Below are 18,501 nucleotides of genomic sequence, written 5' to 3' on the forward strand. Positions count from 1 at the left end.
TCGAGAGTACGTCGCTTGTTTACCCCTATCGATACAAAAATCGTTATCGGGTCGGTTCGTATGGAAATGTTGCGATACTCATCGTCAGACATGTAATCAAAACGAGTGCATCGGGAGGCGAATGAAGAATATCATCTCGACTGTGTGTTTTGTGTAGAGTTCACTATCGAACCATTTCCTTGATTAATGCGGCAAGTAAATCGAGGGTCTTGGGGTGTCGTTATCCCTCCCGCGGCTGGCATCGGACGGTAAGGGAAACGGACGGCGCTCTCTCTATCGTTCCCGATAGAAATTTCAGTGTTCGTATTAAAGATGGTGGGCCGTGGACCGTGGTCCTCGTTAAACTTTAAATTGAAAAATACCGTCGGGTATATCGCGTTATTGGAAAATTCCCTCGGTGCGCACGCGCCCGAGAACTCTTCCCGCCCCTTCCCCCGGTGTGTTTTACGCCACGAGACAAAAATCAGATTTTCGAATATTTTACCCCTAGACTACAGCCCACGTGTATTGGATTTCGCGCATTGAATATCTGATCGACTATATAATAATCACGCGTGAGGTATTGAGCTATCGCAGGGCGCAGTTGAGGCCGCATTACTGCAACTGCTCTCAGATAACAATCGCACTGTATCACAAAAGGGAAGCTTTAACGAAGCCGAAGCTTCGAACCATGAACGTCCCAAATCTTTTGTAGGTGTTCGCATCGCTCAAATTTTCCTTAGGTCAATGTAAAAATTTTTTATATTAATTACAATGATTTATTTTTTCACTTTTCGTACTTATCGTAAAAATTATCTAAACAAGATGTCATATAAATCTTGTTATATAAATGTGTTTATAATATTGATAGAATTTTTATATTGAGGAGAAATACAACAGAATTAAACAAGCGATTGCGACACTTGCAATAATTTGAGCACGTTCATCTAATTATGTTGAAAGAAGACTAAAATGACTTTTTATTGCAATAACGTGAAGTGAATTCTTCGTACAGAATAATTAGAATCCCGCTATGATGTCAAAAAAGTGAGTGAAAACATCCGTTAAAAATTATTCCGGTTGATATATATTCAACGCTATTATTGATAACCTCGCTTTTGAAAATTCGGATGAAAACCTCCATGATACGCACTCGTAAAATCCGAAATTTCCGTCCAGTCGTTTAAGTATTATATAATCTGGTGGTGGCAACCCGTCCTATTTTCGTCACGTTGCTTTTATGTAATATTCATTTAATGCTCCGAGTCGAGTATTCAGTGTCAGTAGTCACGGTAGAAGTACCTATGTACGAAATATTTGCGATTCCAATGTTGGGTATTCTCGTGCATGCTTAAATAAATATTTCGACTAAAACTGGTCGAGACGCTATTCAATTTAATTGATACCGAATAAAAAAAACACCAAATTACTTCCGTTTAGAATACAATTATTTAAGAACACTTGCAATAAAAATATCTTTATAAATTAATAAAAATTACGATAGGTATAATGGCGTGTTTAGATCATAGAATTTAAATAACTATAATCTTTCGTTTTACAAATGTCCCCCAAATCGATATTTCTTAATAAATTCAAATAACTAACATGTGATTTATATGAACTCTTTATGATAGTTATTAAAGTAAAAAATAACTAAATGGAAGCTTTTTTTTATTTGGTTCACATGTAAGCATAAATTTAAATAACACAATACACAATAACGATACATTTATTCTCTTAATTGTTGAAATTCAAAATATATGATTTTCAGTTATATCGAAACATAACGTTATCGTAAAGATAAATTTATTTTTCCGCCGAATTAATTTTATTGCAGAATAAAATCGATATAGTAATACAATTTTCGGAAATATCGGTACATATAAATCCTATAATTCAATTAAGTACAGATAGTGGACGATGCAATGTATTTTAATTTCTCTTTGTAAATATAATTTTTTAAACAAATTTAATAATAAAATGTTAAAACCCGCGAAAATAAAATAATATCTGTTTAAATTTTGACAGGGAACAAATTATTTCAATTAATTCGCGAGAATTAACATTAATTTGTTTAAATTTTATTAATATAACTTCTATATTTTTGTTAATTATTATCTTTAATTTTCGTATATATATCTGTCAATTTTTTCATTTTTAAAAAAGCTTTCTGTGGTGGTTCTTCGAATCCATTATACTGTTGATATCGCACAGAACAGTGAATTCGTTTTTGTTCCTGAAAGATCAATCCTGAAAGATCGATTAGCGAACACTTGGTATTTTCTTTTGCATATATACGCACCTAGCGATTTATCAGGATACAGTGGCGAACGAAATCCCGCATCGGCGGTGATTCGTCATCCCGTCCCGATCTCCCTCGTCCCTGCGCACCTTGTGCAGGCGCAATTATAAGCCGGCGCCCTCTCGGCGTCGTCGACGGTGAGATCGGATAACGGGTCTCGAATTATATCAGTGCATCACAGTCCGCGGGTCCGACGCGCGAGCACCGCGATCAACCATTATTATCCCGATCGAACACACTCGCGTCGCGTGCCGCACTCCTCGCCATCGTGCCTCGCATCGCGCGACGTTCATTCATTCATGCTCGGCCCGTGACGGTGGTTCCCCGTGAGAGCGCACGTGGGTGTCTACCCACCCCTCCCGCGATCATCACCTCGTTATATATCATAATATCACAATGGACGATTTTGTTTGTTAATAATCTCCTGGCGTTTTTACGATACGTGGTAATAACCTTAAGCTTAGAAATCACAGTCGCGAATTGATAACGGGTCCTCATGCGTGCCCCCTCGCGCGGTGTACCTCGCGACGTCCTCGCCACGTCCACGTCGTTCACTGCGCATACTTCCGTCTTCGGCGGCGACGGTCTCGACCGATGAAGAAGAGGAGTCGCTCTCCTCTATCCCTTTCGCTCCGATCTTTCTCCCTCTCTCTCTCTCTCTTTCTCTATCTATCGCACGCCGGCGATGACCTTCGCGAAGTCGATCAACTCTTGCTTGCTTCCACGTTCTTCGGGGTTTCCGCGTCGACCGCGACGACGATGACGCGGAACTGGCGCGAGCTCGCCGGCTGTTTATCCTTCCTCTCCTACTGCGGATTGCTGCGGACGGATTGCTGCGTCTTCCTCTCCTCTAACGAGCCCGATCGCCGATCCCGACCTCCGACTCGGCGCCGTTATCGATCATCCTCGCGCGTATGTTTCCCGGTCCCCCCTTTTCTTTCGTCCGACACACAGGGACTCTCCTCTCCACTTCAAGGGTGCGATGCGCGCCGGGGATTTCTCTCACTCTCTCTCTTCACACCCTCCACACACTTTCCGCTCTCTCTCTCGTCCTTGACTTCTCGCTCGAGAGATAAGGGGAAGGACTACCACTCGACCGACTCGACGTCGTCGGGCCGCCGAACGACGCGACTGCCGAATCGCGGGGAACGTCGTATGACGACAGCCTGCACCGATCCCGTTGCTGCGTCGTCGTCGGGGGTTGTCTGATGTCGCAGCTGCCTGTTGTGCTCGATCGCTGCTGACTCCGGTCGACGACGGCTCGTACTGCTGCCGTGGCGCGTGTCCGCGCGCGAGCTCTTCCGCGGTGTCGGCTTCCTGGGGGAGCGCGCGGCGCGCGATGCCATCGTCCTCCCTGTGCCCGTGCCGACCGCCGACTGTGTGCCGGCACACACGACCGCCTCGTCCCGCGAAGACGAGGTCCGCCGACCGCCGAGGCGCGTGCTCTCAGTAGTCGCTCAGTGTCGCGACGTGGTGACGCGACAGGCGACCTTCCGCACGGATCCTATCGCTGGATCGTGTCGGTTGACCGTTGTCCGCCTCCTCCTCGCGCCGATGATGCCTCGGGATTGCGTCCGAGGATCGCCATAGCTCTGCTCCTCTCGTTGCTCCGATGATCGTGGAGCATTTGGCGGGCGTCGCTCTGATAAGTCAGAGTAGGGAATCCGTACAAGGTGTATAAGGTATTGAAAGGATGGAAGTATGGGAAAAAGAAGAAATCTTTTCGGTGTCTCGCAGCCGAGTACTCTCGTTTTAACGTCCGTCTCCGAGAATCCTCTTGAATTTTCAGAGCATCACGAGTCCTTACGCGATGACACGTTCACCTTCGGTGACGATGGTGTAAGTTTAATCGCGAATTGCCACTCTTCCTCCGTTGCACTCTCACTCGATCGCGACAGCTCGTCGACGTCGTGGTGGATGCGATCGCGTCATCGTGCACCGTTCGACATCGCACTCTCACCGCGAATGGAACCGGGTCCCGGTAGTCGCCCCGCTGAATCCGCTTGATGACACACGGCTCGCGTGACAATGACACTGTCGTCGTTTTGTCGTCCTCGTCGTCGTCCAAGTCGCCGTCGTCGTGGTCGTTATTGTCGATGTCGTCGACGTTGTCGTCCTTGTCGTCCTCGTCGTCGTCGTCGTCGTCGTCGTCGTCGTCGTCGTCGTCGTCGTCGTCGTCGTTGTCGCCGGGAGGACTCTCTTGTGTCGCTCTTCGCTTATTGGTGGAGAGACGACGACGTCGTCGTCGTTCAAGGATGACTCGGTTCGAACAAATACCGATGAACAGGGTAGATGAACAGGGTTCTACCGGGTGGCAGCTGCGATTCTTAACGATGGATCTCGTCCGCCGAGTGCGCGACTCGCCGACAGCGATGATGACGACTCTGTGAATCGAGCGCGGGCGGAAACTGGCTGCTCGACGTCGGTTGGCCCCGGCTGGCGAATACCATACTCCGAACGCCACATTCGGTACCACGGTCGGTCCTCCTCCACGTTCCTCCGCCTCTCGCGCAAGCTCTCCTCTCTCTGTCTCGCTCCCCTCTCTCTCGCTCCCTCGATTCTTCCCTCTCGAGTTTCGCCAGGTTCTCCGTCCTCGTCCTTCTCCCTACCCACGTTTTGCTTTTCTCCCCCTTTTCCGATCTCGATTGATGTTTCTTCGTAGATTTATTTCACAACTCTTCTTGTTTACTCATCACTTTTTCCCATCTCGTTTCACAGTTTTCCCTCTCTTTTTTTATCTCTACTTCTCCCTTATCGCCTTCTCTCCCTTTTTCCACCCCCTTCTTGCTCTGTCTCTCATCCGCCTCGCCCACTTGCACTCTCTCTCTCTCTCTCTCTCCCTCTCTCTCTCTTCTGTTGTCCTTTATCACGCGCTATCCCCGTTGCACTCTCCGCCTATCGGAATTCCCAGTCATCTCTCGACCTCAACGCGGGACGCGAAGCAACTACCCTTTTTGCTGCTACTACTGTGAAAGGCGACGACGAGGTGCACCAGCCCTCCTCTCGCCCTTATCGATCACGACGCATGTCGCGCGGATTTACGAAAGGCCTCGTCCCATCCAATTCCCATCGAGATGAGAAAGAAATTTCACTGTTCCCTCCTACTCGTTCTATTTGCTCTTCCGTGTGTGAACTCGACAAAAGAAAGAGATGCACACGGTGGCGGTACCACGCATGGGGGTGGGGTGAAGGGGGGAGGAGACGAAGAGCGTGCGCCGTTATATGTGCCTATCTGTCTACCTGTCTGTCTATCCGTCCGTCCGTCCGTTCGTCTGTCTGTCGGTCTAGATGGTAGCGTGTTACGTGCGTGTACGTACTGCCTGTAAAGCAGCCGTGTAACATATGCGCAAACGTAATCCCGACACGTCGATGTTGGGCGGCTGATAGCCGGCCTCGCACTGCTTCCCCGATATGGCTACGCGTCGTAACAACAGCAGCGGCCCGGCCGTGCGTTCTCCATTCCCCTCGCGCCCACCCCGGGGGCGAAAAATCGCCACCCTCTCGTCGTCGACGACCCGGGCGCCGCGCCGCGATGTTACCTGGAAACGCGAGTCCTTGATATAGGGACTCATCCCTTTCCCTAGGAGTCTTCTGTGTGCTTTGTGATCCTTAATATCTTCTACATCCCCTCTATCTGAAGAGGGGATGACACGCAAGAGCAGCTTGTGTAAAATATTTCACGGAAGAATAAAATATTGTATTCTTTTATAGAAAGAGCTTTTTTCAAAGACCCACATATTATCGCGAGTTAATATTTTAATAAGGGACGCATTTATTTGAAGCGTCTGTGATCTGACGGTGTTATATAAGCCGGTTCTTATCACGTTGGGACTAAAAATCATGGGAAACATCGGTTCTTAGCGATGCACGTGTTTCTGTCGATGGTATGCGATACGATTGTCTATTTTAAGTATCATTTGCCTTCTTCCACTTCCGAGAAGGCCGCGAATACGTCATGTATCACACTCCATTTAACCAATCAGTTTGGAAATGCAATCAGTTATCGTGCACTCAGTCCTATACCTACTTGAAATCGCTAACGTAACCTTGCTTCCTTTATACCTGCAGTTCTAACTATATCGAACAGTACAATGTATGTTCAAAGAATGTTCGGATTGGCACGTCATTTAAGAAAACATTTGTATTATCCGAAATAATAAATCTGCATTAAATGAAGGACAAATAATTTTTATATTATTTTTATACATTCGTCAGAAAAGATTCAAAAGCTAAACGATAACTCAAATAAATTTTTAAAACGTTAAATAAAAACATACTTACAATTGATTCTTTATTTGTTCAGTTGTCACGTATTTATCTACGGACTTATCTCAATCCTAAATTTGCAAAAATATATATATGCGTATGAATTATTATATTTGTAGCAAACGAGGAACAAACTATGTTATATTCCATGATTATTCTCTAACAAAACTTAATTTAATTTAATTTAGTCTGGAACGTTTACGCTTCTATAATTCGAACGCGAATATGTAACGTCTTATGTCTGGAAACCGATAACGGGAAGAAGGGGCAGAGAGAGAGAGAGAGAGAGAGAGAGAGAGAAAGAAACGGAAGCGATGTCCTCAATCGAGCGACGTCGATTCATTGTCTGACGAATGCGATACCGTGACTACTTACAGAAGATATAGGGTGACCGTAAATTTACGCTCACATTCCAGTCTCTTCGGAGAATGCGACGTTCGCTCTTACGTCTCTCAAATATATATCAAGAACGAGTTAATATATACTTTCTATAAGACTGAAATGACGCATAAAATTCTAATGTCTGACGTAAAGATCACTCGATCGTGAATCGTCATCCATGTAAAATGTATTTTTAGACAATACGATTCGATAATGGCGATTATATATAGAATCGTAATCATATCATGATAACTTTACGATAATTTTTATACGCCCAGTGAGAAATGACCCATCGAATCGACGTCTAGTTAGACGTCTATAGACGTCGGTAGACGTCGATTCGATGGGTCATTTCTCGCTGGGACGGTATGTATATATCTTCATTAATAATTTAAGTAATAATAAGCGTAACGAGTACAATTATCCCAGGTAACAGAGTGACGTCAAATGACGTATTAATAACGTGTTAATGACGTCTCTAACGTCAATAAAACGTTATTAAGACGTCTTTAGACGTCATCCTGCTACCTGGGATTCTTAATAAATAATAATTTTTTTACACGCAGTTACGCGCTTGTGTCTTAATATTTACATTTTCCCACTTGTTAGAGCAAACGTGAACTTTCCGTGAAGTTCAAAATGACAGGATAAATTGTAAGGTGATCCTGTTGCTCGTAGGAAAACGCAAAGTTCACCGAGGGCGGAAGTATATATCGCGAGTATATACAGAAGTGACGCTCTCTCATTCATATCGCGATAGCGTCTAAGAGGCTTACTTGCATGGTTCTATTTCTGTCCGATCCCTCCTAAGTCCCACGTTGCACGGATAATTAGTTTTGCAAATACACATCATCCGAAGGCGAGCGCAATAACATAATCGCATAACGCTTTTATTTGTGGAGAAGACGTGCGAACCCTTGCTCGGCTCGCCCCGCAAAGATCACCCGCGCAACGAAACTTTCAAAGTGCAAGATTGTACTTGGGACGACATCTCGCGGCTCGCGGCGCTTCTCGATAGCTGCGTTCGAAAAACCCGTCTCTAGATGCGCCACGCCGTTTTAATTTATTTAAAGAAACGCGTGTTTTTTCTATCTGTATGTTTGCGCATCACGATTTGATTATTCGAGAAATATTATTATTAGTTATTATAACTCTTTCAAAATTAGTATGTCAGATTACAAAGTGTTACTTCTAGCTGCTTGGAAATGACGTTGCTTGGTTTCTCGAATAATCAACAGTCGTTGATGAACGTTATTTAAGGGATCCTAAAGCCGTCTGTAATACCGGCTTTTTTTCTTAGCACTAATCTTTTAATTGACTTTATAGAAATGCAAAATTCTTGTCTAGAATTAAAGTACGCATCAAAATCTAGGTCATGGTGGTCAAATTTATATCGAAAACGAAAAAAAATTAATATTTTTGTTAATTTTTGGTATACGTGACGACAATATTTGCTTTGTACAAAAATTCCACGATAAATATCCACAAAATTAGACCGGCATGACCTAGGGACAACATTTAAGAACAATATCGTGCAATTAGATCTAAGATTGAAAACCTAGAAAAAAAGATTACTTTATATAACTTTTATATGTGCAAAAGCACATTCAGGTTGACAGGATAAGCAATATTGCGTGTGGCAAGAGATGGCGCAGTAATCGAACAAAGACAGATGCCTCTCGTTAGACAAGGACAGATATAGATATATGACAAGAAAACAGAATTAGAAATGTTGACATTACCGACGTCGAGGAAGTTCAGCCTTCACTTTAGCATCCCCTTAAGACGGAAAGCATATGCGCTTGGACATGCTTTTGTCAGACATAAACATTTTGATTATTTATAATTCCATACATATCTCTAGCTAGTTGAACGCAATTGAAACTGTATTCGATAGTCTAATAGCTATTAGATGTGTTTGACAGATAATATATTTAATTAGTATTAGGCGGTAAAACGGGCTTTTGCTTTCAGACGATAATCACACAATGTTATTATTAAATTATTTGAATAAATTTTAAAATAAGGGATATATCTAAATTCGATGCATTCAATCACTATGACAATTAACATATCAAACAATACCTTTTTAAACGATGCCATTTGGTTATAATAATACCATAGTATTTGAGTAGAATTATCAATTTTCTATAGTATTTTGCAAAGGATTTTTAATTTGTCGTCGTTTGACTGTAGGCGATCGATTCCGATTGAATTAATCGCCGATCGAGTTTTAATCAGAGATTTAGGTCGGCTATTAGTCGCCTTCGGGGTGAAACCGAATACGAGGACGACGGATAAAACTTTTATCATCCCGACATCCCGACTACCCCGAGTCTCCGCCTCCGCGAGGAGATTCTCCCCGCGGCTGTCAGATACCGCCGGCCGCGGCGCGGAGCGCGGAGGCCGCGGAGGGAGCATCGTTTCTTTTTTCCGCCGTGTTCGCGCCGCGACGCCCGCGCGACTCGCAGCCTCGATGGATCGACTGGATCGACAGTCCGACAGATCGTTCCGATCATTCGGCGGTATCGATCGGCGTGCGTCGGGTGCAGCAGGTGCAGCCTGTCATATTTACTGATCCTCGCTCGGGACTCGGGACTCTGGATATTCTCCGGACTCTCCCTCGGGAATCGCGGCCATCGCGTCGCGCGACGACGGAACGTGCGTTATCCCACGATTGACGATTGTTCGTGCAATCGCGTCGAGCCCGCGTCGTCGTGTCGCGGTGATCCCATCGCGATCATCCCACAGGAGGCTCCTCCTCCGTCGTCTCCTCCTTTTTCCACGGAGTAACCAAGCACCGCGGGGGGCCATTTTTGTCCGCCTCCTGGATTCTCGAGGGCCAGACGTGCCTGTCCCGCGCGATTCGCGATGACGGAGACGAACAGCGCCGCGAATCTCAACACCAAGAACGGCAACTTCATCTGCGGCGTGGTGGAAGGTACGTACGTGGTACGACCGGAGCCCCGCACGACACTTATCGGGAATGTAACCCAAACGCGCCTCTTATGGTATGACATTTGCGTCCTTTGCCCCCCAGGCGTGTAACACATTTCATCGTTCGCAGGTTTCTACGGACGACCATGGACCACCGAGCAACGAAAGGATCTATTCCAAAAGTAAGCCCGCATTGTAAACGTATTTTTAGTCATTCTTTTTATGAAGTGCGAGGAATATCATTTTTCTTTCACTCTCTAAATATATTAATTTCTCCTATCCATCGTGAACATTACATTAATACATAATTATATTAACGATAATTGATCATTAATTATAAATTATGCTTATTTCTAGGTTGAAGAAATGGGGAATGGACTCTTATCTGTATGCGCCAAAGGACGATTACAAACATCGCGCTTATTGGAGGGATCTGTATACCGTAGAAGAAGCCGAACATCTGACTGGTCTAATTACAGCTGCTAGGGAATATGGGATAACATTTTACTACGCATTATCCCCAGGATTAGATATCACGTATTCCAGTTCGAAGGAAGTCACTGCATTGAAGAGAAAACTGGAGCAAGTCAGCCAGTTTGGTTGTACAGCATTTGCATTGTTATTCGATGATATAGAGCCAGAAATGAGTGAAGCTGACAAAGAAGTGTTTCAGTCTTTCGCACAAGCTCAAGTATGTATATAGTGTTTGTAATATTTATGTAATGTTAGTGATTTTGCATGTATGTCAGTTTGTTGTTCCCAAAACGAGTTATAATTTATTTCATTTCTCTCAATAAAAAATTCTTTGACTTTTTGATCTACCTTTTATAAACTAATACATATAGAATGAAGATTGGAGTCCAGCTCACAACCCAAATACGAATTGATTGCTCTCATACAGAGTCATGTGTCATCCCACATGATGCATTGAATCTTATATTGTTCTTTTTTTTTATTTATAGGTTTCTGTCACAAATGATATTTTTCAACATCTTGGTCAACCTCGTTTTCTTCTGTGTCCCACGCAATATTGCGCAACGCGCGCGATGCCAAATGTCGCGTCTTCGGAATATCTCAACACTCTTGGAAGTAAATTAGCTCAGGAAATTGACATAATGTGGACTGGACCTAAAGTCATATCGAGACTTTTAACTGTCGAGTCCATCGAAGAAATCACAGAAGTGCTCAGGAGACCACCTGTTATCTGGGATAACTTACATGCCAACGACTACGATCAGAAGAGAGTGTTTCTTGGGCCGTATTCTGGTCGTTCTCCTGATCTTATACCTAAGCTCAGAGGAGTTTTAACTAATCCTAATTGCGAATACGGAGCGAATTTTATAGCAATTCATACATTGGCTCAATGGAGCAGATGCAATGTGGATGGAAAAAGAGACCTAAGTCTAAGTAAGATTTTCGCTATATTTTATTTTATAGATTTTTTCTGTCTTTTGTAAGATAAACTTCTAAGAAATATCACGAGAATGATTAGATTTGAAATTAAATTCGAATCTTCTGCTTTTCGGCCAATTGCTTTATACATTTAACAGTCAAGTACCAATAACAGAAATTGATAAGACTTATTCTATATTGTAGATGATACTGTATCAGCAGACATTAAATTAGAAACCGAGACAGAGGATGGCGTTCTCGGTGAAGATGTTCCGTCAACATTATCGCCGAATATGTATCATCCTCGACAGGCTCTGAAAAATGCGATAAGCGAATGGTTGTTAGAATTCAACAAGAAGAAAGCAGCTTGGGGGGTAATAGCCAAGCCGCAGCCATGTGTCGCTCCTACGATACCTATCCCAATAATTCCCTCCGTGAACACGTGTATGAGTCTTACGTCGACGACAACCACCACAGTTTCTGCTACACCCACGCCTGTGGCGAATTCTAATCATCTTCAAGCATTAGCCGAAGTTTGCTCAAGTGTAACAGGTAGCGATAGTTTCATACCTCCGTCTGGGCCTGTGATGAATTCTCTAGTGTCAGACATAAAGGTGATCAGCGAGCCTGTCCTGTCTACGTTATCCACCTCAACCGGATTGTCTTCTATAGAACCTATGGACTGTAATACGACTCCAAATAACTCGCCGGCGCATATAGCAAAAATTCCAGCGGAGGATGACGCTATGGTAGATAACACTTCTGTAAGTCGTTAAAATTTTAGTGGATTTAATTATGCATGTATAAACGTGTGATTTCTATTTGCTAGACATGCAGCGAAGCTTCCGGAAGTATGCAAGTAGAAGTGGACGGTACTTCTCCAATGGTCAATGGTACACAAATGATTATAGAGAACGATAGCGAAAATCATGAGAGTTCCGATAACGCGGATGTGGTATCACAGGAACCTGTGGATATCGATAAACAACTCACACATGAGGATCTATCGCTCTTATGCGATCTATTTTACTTGCCGTTTGAGCATGGAGGTCAAGGAATTCAATTGTTACAAGAATTTAATTGGTTGAAGAGCAACGCTTATGTTGTTATGAAGAAGTCCAAGGAAGAAGATCCAACGTCTGAGTCAGACGTGAGTTGCATTGAGAAGAAATTTATTTTGACAAGTTTGATGACATATGATAAATGGTTTCAGATTGAAGAATGGCATCTTCGTGCCGCTAAATTGAACGACATATGTAATGCGGTAAATAGATTATTCCAAAGACTCACATACTGTAATAATCGTGAGTTATTGTACGATCTGTACTCGTATGTATGGGATATGAGGGGAGTTGTTTCTCTTCTAAATAGTTACGTGAAATGGCTGGGTAAGTTGCATTTGATTCATATATGAGATATTTTCTGATATATTGACATTATTAAAAAATTGACGTTAAAAATATCTCCAAACAGTTTGTTTTCTAACAAGTAACAAATAAAATTAGATTATAATAGTAATGAGAATGATTCACAGTAAAAATAATTGATATAATTTCTGAAAACTTTAAGTACGCTTGTATTTATAAATTTGAATTATTATAATTAAAGTAATCTTTAATTTTACAAAATTCTTATTTAATTACTATTTTCTAACGTGATATATATTAATTCTTGTCAAATATCAGGAATATGTATGAATCAAGATAAGAATTTTAATAAATATACATAGTCTTGCTATTATTTTTATTATATATAAAGAAAGTCTATTTGAAATGCTAGTATGCTGGTAAAAATATGCAAGTCAATGATATTACTAATTTTTTAAATTCCAAATATATATATTTATTGTGTGCTCTAGTAACAATCTGTCCAAATAATCAATTATTTCATATAAATATTAACCTTTTCGATATTAGATTCAATCCAATTTCTTAAAATTATATTCATTGTACTGCAGACAAGTGCTGTTGTTGACTTCTCTTAGAAATATTATAATTTATTACCTATACTTATATTTCAGAACAAAAGTGTCACGCGTATCGGTAAGTGAACGTTATCTTATTTTTTGTTATATAGTTCTATCTTTTTACAAGGAAAATCTCTTCTTTTTACTGATTTGATTAAAGATAGAACGTACTGCATTTCTCTTATGCTTTGTCAAGATACGATCATTGCCAAAATTATTATCAAAATATAATTGAATCGTTAAATATTAGTCCTACATGAAGTTTGTTGCAGAAATTTTAATGTTAAATATAATATATTAATTATTTATATATAATTTATATTTATATATACATATACATATAATATATTTGGTATTAAAAATGTTATAATACTAGTATATATATAATATTTCTGTCAGACTTGTCAGACTAATACACGATAATTGTTATATTTCCTTGTAAATTGATATAAACGGACGCTGCGCAATCTTTTTTTTTTTTATATCTGCTCTTTGAAATCCGTAAATTACTGATTCATAAATAATTCCACATAATTTTATACAATATATTTGATGTCACTTATGTATATCAAGCAAGAAAACTTAATTGCTTTTTGTTTAAACAATATCTAGTTGTTTTGGAGATATCTAACAATTTTGAAACATTTTTTTCTTTGAAAAACTTGTTCAAAAAGATGACAACTGTAGTGAAATAGTATTAACAGTAGATTTCTTCTGCTTATTTATCGTGTTTATAATATACTAGGTAATATAACTTTCAAACTTTGTGCATAATATTAAGTAATAAAGATTATCAGTAATATTCGGAAGTGTCACATGTCACAAATTGTATATTCGTGAACTTAGTGTGCATTTGTTTCTGCGCATTAGAGATAAATGCATCGCATTTGCGCGCGTAGGGAAAACTTTGCCATAAGTCAGAAAAGTTACATAAAAAATACATGTTTCTACTCATTAAATGCTTTTGAAGACAGAGTATGTGAGTAGACAGAAATTAAATGAAATTTATTATAATACACTTGCTACAAATATGCATATACAATTGATACTTGTCTCAATTTTAAGATATATAATCGTTTTTTATATTTTTATATCTTTCTAAAAACGGTTTTGACTAATGGCCGCTGGCTAAAATTTATTTTGACGATTTTTATGTAGGCAAGCCACAACATCTATTTTTCTGTTTAATAAAATTTATATTACTGCAAATATATAATATAGGATTTTTATCTTTGTGCTTAAAGTTGTTTAATCTAAATCTAACTCATAAATGGTATACGTCTGATTGAAAATGTGAAATAAATTGATGTGGCTTTCCCATGCAATGGCGAAAAGATCATTTGTAGCAATGGCAAAAACGGTGATTCTATGAGATGACATTCAACAGCATCTTTATGGAGGTGAACAAATACTGGATTTAAAAGCAATCTTATACCAGCTATTAACGTATCAATCGACTTTCTTTACAGATAACATGAAACAGGAGTTTGTTTTCTATATATAAATTTTTATGCAATAACGTAATAATTAAAATCCAAATTAGAAATTGTACATATATGTATATTATACATGTTCTTCTCTAAACATATTTATTCTAATCGAAATTGTATATGATTTAAGATCTATAGCGAATATTCTCCTGTGGAAATGTAAATGTATCAGGATCAGTATAGCTTTGGTTCATTCACTAACTCGCATTTCTGTGTTTTTTTGTCTGGTTGATAGCGTTTGGCAGATTCCCATCGACGATGACGACGTTTACCCAGGGCAGCTACACATGTATGCGGTTTAACAGTCTTTGAGTAACACGGCGGAAAGCGCGCGAAATAATAAAGTTTCAAACATTGCAGTGATAGTTGTATTTCTAAATTTTTGTTTGGGACTTTACAAAAAATATTGTCTCGTTTTAACACGAGCGAGAAATGTGTGCATATCTATAGAAGCAGCGTTGCAACAGCTTGAAAAATCAATGTGTACAAAGCACATTTATTTTCGCGATTTGCTATGTGATGGACATACTTCCTATATATCGCAAAGGATGTAGATATATATATATATATATATATATATATATATATATATCTACGTCCACGTTTAATCCTGTTATTTTACTAAAACTATATATGTGATACACTATACAATGTCGTTTCACAATCTGTTGCATACACATGTTAAATTTTGTGATGATTTTATTTTTAGTATTAATATTTTGTGTTATTTGTAGAATTAATTTTTTGCGTCTATATAATAATTCATGTTGAGAAATGAATTATTTTGAAAGCTCTTTTTCTATCAGATTTTATAAATATATACTTGAAAAAACGTGTGATCGAAATGATTTAACACTCATATATCGATTTTAATACATTTTTGCGTTTCTGAAGTAAGTCCATCAAAGAATTACGTAGAATTGGCACAATTTAGCAAACAAGAAGTTATAAACTCTTGAATGTCTCCCTGCAAATCGTGATCTTTGATCATTTGCGATAAAAGATACTTTTCCGAGTCTTTTGATTTGCGAATATGACGATGTCTTGTGGATTAACAATGGTATTACGACATGCAAAAATATCTATTCTTTTTTTTATCTTAAATGATCAATGCTCCTACGCTCCTTTTGCCAACTTGCCTGCACTAATTTGTTTTACTTAGTTTCAGAAACTATATTCTTTTCAGGCGTGATAAGAAATTTTATTTCAGGCGCATATTGGCAAACTGGACTATTATTCCACTTTCCTATCCTAATCCAGTGTTTCAAGAGTTTAGCATTGCGCGAGCTTTGGTGCAACATCTATGAAATCCAATTTTTTTCTCTATTTACTAATATCGGTTTCTCTGGAATAAAATATAATATTTAGTTACGGTAACAATGTAATATTTAGTTACAGTAACAATTAAAATTTCTTGAAATATTATATATAGATAGATTATATATAGATTTTCAGCTTTATATTATACATTGTTAAAAGAAAGTATATTTCCATTATAAAATTTACTTCTCTATCTGTATAATATTTATTTTGAATCTGTAAAAATTGGTGCACCTTAGTTATCCGATTGGATGAATCATTCTTTTTCTCATACTCCCATTGACATGGAGCGGAACAATTCCGAAATAAATGAGAGAAAGAAAGACATTTCCAATCGACTTGTACCTTTGCATGTTAAAGATTTAAGCAAAATTGATGCCCAGAGCAGTGGAAGCCAATTGAAAGTAAACTACACGCATAGCGCGCGAATGTAATTCCAGCATTTCGTGATTTATTAAAAACAATTCTGTGTCTTGGGATAGGGTTTTCAAATGGTTGGAAAGAAACATTTATGAGTGGAGACCAGGAGCCATGGGTTTTTCGTGGTGGACTTACGGCTGATTTACAGGTATATTTAATTTCCTTGCATTTGTTTATGTTTGACTATAAAAATGATACATTGCAGAACATTATTTTTGTGTGTTTAGAGATTAATTCCAGTTGATAGTGGCAATGATTTGTTCGTCTATAAAGCACCGGAAGTGCCCAGTAGTAAGATATATACAATTCGGCCATACTTACCGAGTGATGAAGAAGCGGTTTATGCGGTGTGCAATCAACTGAATAATTGTACAACTTCATCAGCTGTAGCAGACAGGTGCGTATAATATTAACATATTATTTTCTTATTTTCTTGAAGAAATTGTTCTGAATATCTATCTATCTAGACTCATCGGAGGATTTCTAACATTAAGTCCGGAGTTATGTATGGTTGTTGAGGATGAAAATGGTGTAACGGGCTACGCAGTGGCTACGCTGAATGTAAAATCCTACAATCAGAAAATGGCTGTTTCCTCGATTCCTGAACTGCGAATGAAATATCCCTTAGACAATAGCATTAGCGAGCTGCCACAAAATGTTCAGGTATGGGAGCGTTAACGATTTTACCTATATCTGTATTTTATATGTTTACCATCGTACTGACTATTTTCAAATAAAAATTGTAGGATGCTATACAATACTTTCATTCATTTATTCCGGATGTGTCGGAACAATTGTGCAGACAACATCCGTCGAAGCTTATATGTGGTATATTGCCAAGTGTGACAGATCAGTCTATTTGTAAACGTTTAATAACCTGCGTTCTTGCAGCTTTAAGAGCAAATGGTACGTATTTTACTGATTTAAAACATAATGAAATAGACTACTCGATCTCTATTGAAAATTAAATTATATATACTTGTTCCTAATATAATTAAATATTATCTGATGTTATACTTTATATTGCAAACATAGGTCAATATATAAGTGTATTTGTGGAATGTTTTGTGGGATAGGTTCTTTCGGAGTACACACAACGATGTCGTCAACGGACAAAGAATCTCACGAATTCTATGGCAAGCTAGGCTTCGTTGATTTAAATCCGGCGCATGAGGAATATCCTGCAATTAAAACTATGTGTAGAAGTTTCTAACAGAGAATTAATACTCCAATGATCCTCGTCAACAAAGTGTATCTACTTGGACCATCTCCCGGGAAAACAACGGTTTCTTAGGATAACTCCTAAAACACAGAAGCTAGTAATAAATTTGAACGCCTTTATTCAAGACCTTTTTAAACGTAAACATGCAAACGCGATAAGTGTACTTTTTGGAGAATGTTCGTACACTTGAAAACATTATTTCTAATATATTCGATATAATCTTTCTTATAGTATCGAAATCTTTAAATGTATTTGATACGAATGTACACATATGTATATAATAATTAATGCCAAGTTTTAATATTATAGTAATACTTCTATTAAAAGGAGATGAATAAGCATAATTATATTAAAAGAAGATGTATAAGTATAATCAGATTCGTTTTCAGTTCAACATGAATTATATTCTTTACTTTGTTAACACACAGTTATGTTTATTATATTATTAAAATATATATATGTATTACTATGCCATATAACACTTCATGTAGTATCTCATTGGTTTAATTCTAATTGGATTCCTTCTCAAACATACCCCGTGTTCCTTTTTTACTGGCAGTGCTGAAAATATATAGTTGGCGTCACGTAACTATAGATTTTCAGTACTGGCAGTGAATATAGGAACACGTCCATAGTATGTATATACAATTTTCAATATGTGCGTGATGAAATGCCAGTGTGTTCATTAATGAGTCGTTGGAACTTTATTTAAGAAAAGTATTTTCTTATCGAAATGATATGTATGAATGACTGAATATAGTTTTAAAGTGCATTTTTTTTTTAAATGCGCTTTAAAGTTTCTTTTAAATAAATGTAAGAAATGAGT

The 18,501-nt window shown here is 39.1% G+C and overlaps 2 protein-coding genes across 8 annotated transcripts in view; one reads left to right on the forward strand and one right to left on the reverse strand.

Annotated features, from left to right (window-relative positions):
- Ih (hyperpolarization activated cyclic nucleotide gated potassium channel Ih) overlaps nucleotides 1-4,420 on the reverse strand; it is a 138,605-nt gene extending 134,185 nt beyond the window's left edge. Inside the window, exon 1 of one of the 5 annotated variants that reach the window (XM_071769642.1) lies at nucleotides 2,282-4,420. The gene's annotated coding sequence lies outside the window, so the exon portion shown is untranslated. The remainder of the gene's footprint in view (nucleotides 1-2,281) is intronic. The other 4 variants (XM_071769644.1, XM_071769640.1, XM_071769643.1 and 1 more) reach the window with 4 other exon arrangements.
- A 4,935-nt stretch (nucleotides 4,421-9,355) lies between these two features.
- On the forward strand, nucleotides 9,356-18,500 carry Oga (O-GlcNAcase). Of its 3 annotated transcripts, none has more exons than XM_071771858.1 (13): nucleotides 9,356-9,869; nucleotides 9,996-10,047; nucleotides 10,223-10,556; nucleotides 10,828-11,272; nucleotides 11,462-12,021; nucleotides 12,087-12,407; nucleotides 12,471-12,645; nucleotides 14,949-15,002; nucleotides 16,516-16,601; nucleotides 16,681-16,850; nucleotides 16,921-17,116; nucleotides 17,200-17,359; nucleotides 17,530-18,500. In XM_071771858.1, the coding sequence occupies exons 1-13, from the start codon at nucleotides 9,800-9,802 to the stop codon at nucleotides 17,664-17,666; spliced, it is 2,760 nt and encodes a 919-aa protein (XP_071627959.1). In that variant the 5' UTR covers nucleotides 9,356-9,799; the 3' UTR covers nucleotides 17,667-18,500. The 3 variants fall into 3 exon arrangements, with proteins under 3 accessions (XP_071627959.1, XP_071627960.1, XP_071627961.1); XM_071771859.1 differs by having other exon boundaries at nucleotides 11,462-12,006; XM_071771860.1 differs by lacking the exon at nucleotides 14,949-15,002.
- The last annotated feature ends 1 nt before the right edge of the window (nucleotide 18,501 follows it).

The sequence above is a fragment of the Temnothorax longispinosus genome, chromosome 2 (genome assembly GCF_030848805.1).
Source record: "Temnothorax longispinosus isolate EJ_2023e chromosome 2, Tlon_JGU_v1, whole genome shotgun sequence".
NCBI lineage: Eukaryota > Metazoa > Arthropoda > Insecta > Hymenoptera > Formicidae > Temnothorax > Temnothorax longispinosus.

Bases quoted from the DNA above. Each gene is read 5' to 3' on its own strand.
- Oga (XM_071771858.1), top strand. From the start codon at position 9,800: ATGACGGAGACGAACAGCGCCGCGAATCTCAACACCAAGAACGGCAAC. The intron at 10,557-10,827 runs GTATGTATATAG...TTTTATTTATAG, and splicing joins AGTCTTTCGCACAAGCTCAA to GTTTCTGTCACAAATGATAT. The intron at 11,273-11,461 runs GTAAGATTTTCG...TCTATATTGTAG, and splicing joins AAAAAGAGACCTAAGTCTAA to ATGATACTGTATCAGCAGAC.